Source organism: Primulina huaijiensis, chromosome 7, assembly GCF_012295235.1.
Source record: "Primulina huaijiensis isolate GDHJ02 chromosome 7, ASM1229523v2, whole genome shotgun sequence".
Lineage (NCBI taxonomy): Eukaryota > Viridiplantae > Streptophyta > Magnoliopsida > Lamiales > Gesneriaceae > Primulina > Primulina huaijiensis.
The window spans coordinates 4,229,940-4,237,410 of record NC_133312.1 but is presented as its reverse complement, the minus strand read 5'-3'; the positions used below and the strand labels follow the sequence as shown (position 1 = coordinate 4,237,410).

At 36.1% G+C, this 7,471-nt stretch overlaps 1 protein-coding gene across 4 annotated transcripts; it reads left to right on the top strand.

The window, feature by feature from the left end:
* Positions 1–386: 386 nt before the first annotated feature.
* Positions 387–7,142, top strand: LOC140981755 (uncharacterized). 4 transcript variants are annotated; one of them, XM_073448182.1, is made up of 10 exons: positions 387–574; positions 1,380–1,532; positions 2,509–2,650; positions 3,048–3,105; positions 3,550–3,644; positions 3,764–3,867; positions 4,501–4,629; positions 5,292–6,476; positions 6,763–6,819; positions 6,907–7,142. In XM_073448182.1, the coding sequence occupies exons 2-9, from the start codon at positions 1,408–1,410 to the stop codon at positions 6,770–6,772; spliced, it is 1,848 nt and encodes a 615-aa protein (XP_073304283.1). In that variant the 5' UTR covers positions 387–574; positions 1,380–1,407; the 3' UTR covers positions 6,773–6,819; positions 6,907–7,142. The 4 variants fall into 4 exon arrangements, with proteins under 4 accessions (XP_073304283.1, XP_073304282.1, XP_073304285.1 ...); XM_073448181.1 differs by having other exon boundaries at positions 6,575–6,819; XM_073448184.1 differs by having other exon boundaries at positions 388–574; positions 2,587–2,650; positions 6,575–6,819.
* Positions 7,143–7,471: the final 329 nt, after the last annotated feature.

The window sequence follows — 7,471 nt, the reverse complement described above, 5'->3', positions numbered from 1 at the left end:
TGTTGAAAATGTGAATGTTGAATGTTGAAAATTAGGTAAAATTAGGTGTTGAATATTGAAAATTAGTGTGTGATGATGTAGGTAATGATGTATTTTATTTTTGGATTATTTGTAAAAATTTTCTATAAATAGATCTCTCATTTGTGAAGAAAAACACAATTGAGTTGAGAGAAAAATATTATAAAGTGTGTAGTGTGATAATTTTGAGAGTTTGAGATTTTTACTTTTTTACCGTAAATTTTTACTTTTTCACAACAAAAATTATATTATTTCCTAATAATATTCACACGTGTTGCAATGTTTCGGGCTAAATATATTCACAATTTATGCGACGTTACATTAAATTATTGCTTTTAAAATCCGAAATAAATGAAAATCAGCACACGCCCGTTGCAGTATCCCACTTTATTCTTCTCTCTCTTAGCTGTCTGTTCAATCTTCGTTTCCCGCTGCTCCGTGTCACTCACTCTTTTAATTCTTCCTTTTTCGCTCTCCCTCTCCCTCTCCCTCTCCTCCGCCTGTGTGTGTATCTACTACGACGCTTCTCCTTTCGTTAAACCCTAACTCCCCGCAGGTTGGCTGTTTTCTCTCGCTCTCTCGATCTGTATGTGTGTGTTGTGTGGATTTGGAGTGGCGTTTTCCCTTTTTTTTTGTTTTGTTTTGTTTTAATTTCGGTGAACCGATGCTTTTGTTGTTATTTAATTTAATTATAATTGGCGGTTACGGATTGGAGTAAATGAATTAAAGTGGAGTGATAGCAGCAGCTCGGATTATTTATTACCAATGTGTTTGCTTCTATTGATTTATGGAATGAAAAGCTTGATTGTTTCGTTTGCTTTTGTGAATTGCGTCAACTGGCTTGTGTGAATTCGGGTGATCTGATTACGGTTGATGGATTATATTTCGGAAACTTGAATGAGACTGTCGTGGATTTTTATAAAGATTTGGCCTTTCTTTGGTTTTTGCTTGAAATGAATTGAAGAACTCGAATTTATGTTGGTTTTCTCCATTTATACTCTGATCTATCTTGTAAAATACATCTAGTTGCGGCTGATTAGGATATCTTTTGAACTTTTTTTTTCCTGGCATTCGAGAGTGATTGTTTACGTCGGCTTGTATGATAAAATGATAATATATAGGATCGAGTTGTTATTTAGGCCAAATAATATTTTCTAATGACTGAAAATTTACTCTCTGGATAACTTCATACATTTTATTATGTGATCCTTCATCAGGTAAAATATGCTTCGGTCGGTTTTATTGTTCGAAATTACTCTGATTACTTGAATGGGATCATCGAAAATAACCCATTGTTCATTACTGAACTTGGGGGATACAATTCATTTGTAGATTAATATCCTAGCATTAATTTATTGTAGATTGGTAAGCGCAATAGGATAGGAAACCATGATTCAGGTCAAGGAGGAATCATGTGTCCTGGATTCCACTAAAGAAGTCCGAATAGCCTCGTTTTCTTTGATCTCTGAGAGCAGTTGTGATACTGTTACTCCAAGATCTTCCTCTGACTCTAGGTAGGTGATTTTTAGTTATTTAAAATTTATGCGCTATTGTTCTCTCTGATGCTACAGCTATGGTAGATTAATCAAATTAATGATATGATTAGTTTTTACTCATTCACTGTTCTTATGTTGCCTTACAGGTTTGCATATAGTTTAAACTTTTTTTGGCTCGATTTTTCTTTGTAGAAATGTCTATAGCTGTTGAGCCATTGAGGTTGTTATTTATAAGGAGATGACTGAGACAGTGCAGTAATAACCTTTACAGCTATTTGTCCTTATCGAGTGTGAGTCAGTGTTGCCTGGCCAATAATTTAAATACTCAAGTCCTTGATTGTAATATGTTCAGATCACTAAACCATTTTTCAGTACCAGTGTTTTAAATAGTGGTCGAGGGCCGTCTGCCCCACTTTTGTCTAAAACGGTTTCTATAGGCGGTCCGAGGCTATCCGGCGGGCGAGTAGGAGGTAGAGGCGGCCGAGCAGGCATTCAAGGCTGTCAATCAATTGTCAAAGTCAAATAATTTTAAAAATCAGTCAAAGTCAATCAATTTAAAAAAACTTTAGGTATAATAAAAACATCTTTCACTCTCTTTTGTATGTACTTTTGGTTTCAAGTGTCCTCTATCATCAGGTCACCACCTACCTCAAACCACCTTCAACCGTCGCCGTCATCAACCCACCTTAAATATCTATTATATATTTATTTGTTCTCTGTTTAGATTGTATTAAATTCTATGAAATTTTTTTTATGCATAACATTATTTAATTACATATATTACATAAAAAATATGATTATTTGTAATTTCAGTGCATGATTATATATAATTACTTACTAAAAAAATTCAACTGCCTAGGCGGTGGGCGGTTAGGGGTAGGCGGTTGAGGCGGTAAGCGGTCCTTGACCCCCCGCCACCACCACCGCCATTTACAACATTGTGCAGTCCTCTGTAATTCTATTGATCTGGTACATGGAGAAATTGGTTGAATAGGTCAATTGCCATCAAAGTGCTGCACACCTATTGGTTGATCTTTTTGCCCCATTCTTTTTTCTTTTTCACATGGTCCAGTGGTCGAAGGAGTTCTGGTTTGACAAGACGACGTTTCTCACCTGCAGGCTGGACAACTGATGAGGTTTGCAACTAGACTCTCGAGTATCGACATTTAAATAATTTTTCCATAAGTGCCCAAATCTTTGAGTTTTAAATAGTTCTGGCTAAGGATTATTGGTTGTGGTTGTACAAAGTAAAAGTACCTGGAAGCCACTTATCATGGATCCTTGGCTAGAAGAATTGGGAAATGAACATGAACTATCTGTTTCTTCTAACCACTGTGATAAAAGTATGTGATTTTTCATTTTGTGCTGCTCTTTAAGATTGTTGATGCCACTATACAGTCTGACCCGTGAGTTTGCAGTTAAACAAGAGGAAACATCCAGAAAAAGGGATATATGCGCACAAAATAAAAAATTTGGTGCAGGTACCTAAGAATTATGCTTGCAAGCAGCTGACATGACTTCATATTTTGACAGGATAAGCTACTAGCTGAAGTGGTAAAAAAGTACAATGGAAGAAATTGGAAAAGAATCGGTGGGTGTTCATCTTTTTTTTTTTTTACTTTTTTTTCCTGCATGTATTGTGGCACTAATAAGGCCTTACACCTGGCTTTGTAATCAGGTTTGAATTTTTTGGAAGAATTATTGTCTTTTCTGCCTTTTTAATGGGGATTGGGTTTTTTTCTTAATGCTCGAAAGAAATGTATGGTTAATAATTTACTTTGTCATGATACAAGTTACTACATAATTGGCTTTTAGGGATTAAAAAATGCTATTTTCTGGGGAAATTCAGCAGCAAGTGGCTGCTCTGCTTGGACGATACCCATTTCTTGGGTATTTAATGGCACCGATTGCTATCTATTTGCCAGTAGCTAAGCCCTAATAGTATATTCATATGGTGAAGATATATCTATATGCATTCTATTCAGTTGTTGCTCCCAACATTCCTAGCTGACTGATTGGACTTTCTATTTTGCAGCTGAATGCATTTCCGGAAGGACAGATGTTCAGTGTTTGCATCGCTGGCAGAAGGTTCTTAATCCCGATCTTGTCAAAGGCACATGGACGAAGGAGGTTAAACAATTCTCTTGACTGGCTGATTATGAGTGAACTCATGAACCCTAAACCCTATGCTCATTTCAAACCTGGAATAATTTATATTTTATCATTATGTGCATTATCTGAAACTTCAGGAGGATGATCTCATTATTGAGTTAGTTGGGAAGTATGGCATTAAGAAATGGTCAGCTATTGCAAACTGTTTACCAGGTCGTATTGGAAAGCAGTGCCGGGAAAGGTGAGTGACACTCATGATTTAAAACCATTCAAAATAACTAATTAAATAGATCAATGAACAGTTAAGATCTTGTTATTTTTTGATTAATGGGAAAGCCGACGATGTCTATTATTAGCATCCTGGTGTCTTTTAAATACATCTTACGGCGTACGAGGTTTAATTTGCAAACACTTCCCAGGGCAGGTGGGTGTGCATGCTTTGAAATGTGGTGATCCAGCTTTGAGATCTTCTATTAGGCCCTCATCTAACCAAAAAATATAGCGGTTTCTTTTAAAAATCATTGACTTCCACATTGTACTAAAGATCATCGATTTTTCTGTATAGTGAATAATTGCTTGTGAATAAATGCTTGTTATTCTCGTTTTTATGCATCAGAAGTCAAAGAAACGCTTATTATTTTGGTAAAAAAGTGTGTGTTGGATTTGGAAATGGTAAATCAGTAAGCTAGCCTATGTGCACATTGTTCCGAATTTTAAACAGGTAACTGTTTGTACCTAGCGGTGCTATGATTCTTCAGGAACTAAGTTTAAGGGCCCAATTGCCATAAATAACATCTTTTTTTATTTCCTTCCATTTCTTGTCCTCTTGTTCTGCTGGCGAATGTGAAACTCATTCACTCAACTTCATTGTAAGGTGGCACAATCATCTGGACCCGGCAATAAGAAAGGATCCATGGACTGAAGAGGAGGAAGCAATTCTTGTTTGTTGCCACCGAGTGTATGGTAATAAATGGGCAGAAATTTCAAGGTTTCTACCGGGAAGGTATCTATATTTCCGTAGAACTTATTATGGAATATTTGCAACTTGCTCAGCAGATTTTGCTTCCGACATGTATACCTTGCGAAGAGAAACAATTGGGTTGAAGTATTCAATACACAATCCATAAATCTATTGAATTCTCAATAAATCACACACATAATAATAATAAGAATTGCGGAAACTTACCAGAATTCATAGTTTGTTGTCAATTTTGGGCAATGATCTTCAATTTCCGGGTTTCCTTATTAAACTAGAGAGTTTTGTTGATGGGGTACGAAACAAAAACAACCTCATGCAAACTGGTGTTTTATAACTGTATAAAATTGATTATTTCTAATTTGGCCCCTAACAAGTTAGAAAACAAATTAGAAATTGTTTACCTGATATCCACACAATAATATCATAGCAATTAAGCCCTTAAATAAATTCTTTATTTATTAATTATGTCGCATCAATTTATGACTTAATTAATTATGACAATTAAACATATATAATTACAGTTATTGCCTCAAAAATTCTAACACCTTGTGGCGCTAATCTTTCTCACATCGTGTCTTGTTCGTCATCTTAACTATATTAAGGATGTCTGCTGGTTTTTTAATTTGCTTATAGCTTTTCATTTCTTTATTCTCAATTGTTTGTTTATCAAATGTTTATCTTTGCAGGACCGATAATGCTATTAAAAATCACTGGAACTGCTCTGTCAAAAAAAGACAGGATTTAAATTTTCGTAGTTTCTCTGCCCTGGAATTTCTTGAGATTTCATCTCCTAACAACGGTAATCACGAAGAAATACCAGGATCCAAAAGTTATTCTAGAGCAGCCCAAACTCATGGTAAACATAGAAACTTTGTCCAGGGGACAGGCGCTGGATATCCTAATTTTTGCAAGGGTACATCAGATACTAGTCCCACTCTCCAGGGACATTGCAAATCTTCAGAGTGGTTTAGAAATGTAACACCCCTAAATTGTGTTGAATTTAGTTTGTTAACAAATGTTAAAAGTGACAAATCTGGTAAACCATGCGCTGAAAGTGTCAGTTCTGCGTGGCTATCGAGAGATTCTCTGTCAACCAACTCGTTGAACAGTATTGTGGATTCATGCCATCGAAGTGAAAAATGTCATGCTATTCTTGAGGTTGATCATGCAAACAAATCTGAAAGGATGTTTGGACCTCCTAAAAGACCCAGGTGTAGCCCATGTGTTACGGATGTGAGGTCTGAAGACTCTCCACTTGATACCATTTTAAGTCTGTCTATTGGTGCATTCGAAGAAGTCAATCGAAGGGCTGGAAAAAGAAACAAAGCCTGTGAAAGATCTCAATTAGCTGATCATGCAGTGAATAACCTGGGTTGTGAGCCATCGGAAGTGAATGATTTAGTTGTTTCAAATTCACCTGGCAAGAGCATCGGTGTAGAAAACAGCGTCCAGCATGGTCATTCCTGCCTTGCGAACCTGTCATTAAGTATCTCTAGTGGCACTAGTTGTCCAGAGTGTATGCTAATGAAGTCAGCAATTACTTATGAAGGCACTCCTTCAATCATAAGAAAGAGAATTTTTAAGGAAATTCAGTATGCAAATTGCCTCAGCACTCCAGTTCATATCATTTCAAGCGCTTCCTTCAGTAATGATGCCAATGGCACCAACTCGATTACTGAGAAGGATTTTGTGAAATCCAAGGTATCTGTATCTGGAAAATCAGTTCCCGAACAAGCTTTGGAAAGACGTCTAGAATATGCATTTGATTTGGAGTGGGATTCAACCACTGTTGGACAACGTGTCCCTGAATCTACAACTCCATCCTCGAACCAAAAATCTGGCGAGGATATTGCATTGCCTCCAGGAAATAAGTGAGTTCAAATGCTCATTTTATGTTTATCTTTCCAAAAGGAATATTACTCCATCCAACCACGATCTGTTTTGCTTACTGATTCAATTTATCCTACAGGGACAAACAAACAAACTCGGGTTCCAAATAGTTTTTAAGGGAGTACTATTATCTATGTATTCTGATGCATGGATATGTAGATTGAGCCTGTATTCTTGTTTCTTCAGTTATTGCCTCTTGTTTTTGAAGTTTCTTGTATCATTCACTTGCCCGCCACAGACCTGACCTCTGTAATTATCCTTTATCAGCAGGATATGAAAGCTTATTCATAAATGAGACGCGATTCAGCTACAGATCTACCTTCGGTAACTTCACTGAGGAATTATCTTATCTGCCTTGATTTAGTTCATTACTGCTCCGTTTTAATTCTTCTATTATATAATATTTTTCAGCCTCATAATGGAAACAATGATACAAAGCCAGAGACTTCACCTGTTCGTTGCCAGTATTTTCAACAGCTGAACTTATAGGGTCAAGTACTAGAATTTTCGTGTCTGCCTATATTTCATTAAGATCCTTGTGGGAAGCATGTTGATATTTGGAGTCTGTGTAAATAACAAATAATTTCTGGCTCGAGATGGTGTGCTAATGATCAATAGAAGGTGAGATCAAAAGATTTTGGAGGAAAGTTGTTTGAAGATATAAACAGATTTGTTTGAAGAAAGTTGATAAAATTTTACCCGACGCTGATTGCTAAATCAAATATATCGTACAACGCTGCTCGAGGAAAAGTTTTTGTTTTATGTATTTGCGCCTACAGAGAAATTAACTTTTGAATAAAGAAAAGCCAATGATTTGTAGCATAGTAAAGAAAAATCAATTATTTATAGTTCATTTGGCGCTCGTGTATCAAATTTGGATGAGATTTTTTGGTTCAATAATCAATTATGACAATTTCAACTATAACATAAATTCCTATCCAGCTCAAAAAAATAAAAAATCACTTAGTTTGGATTC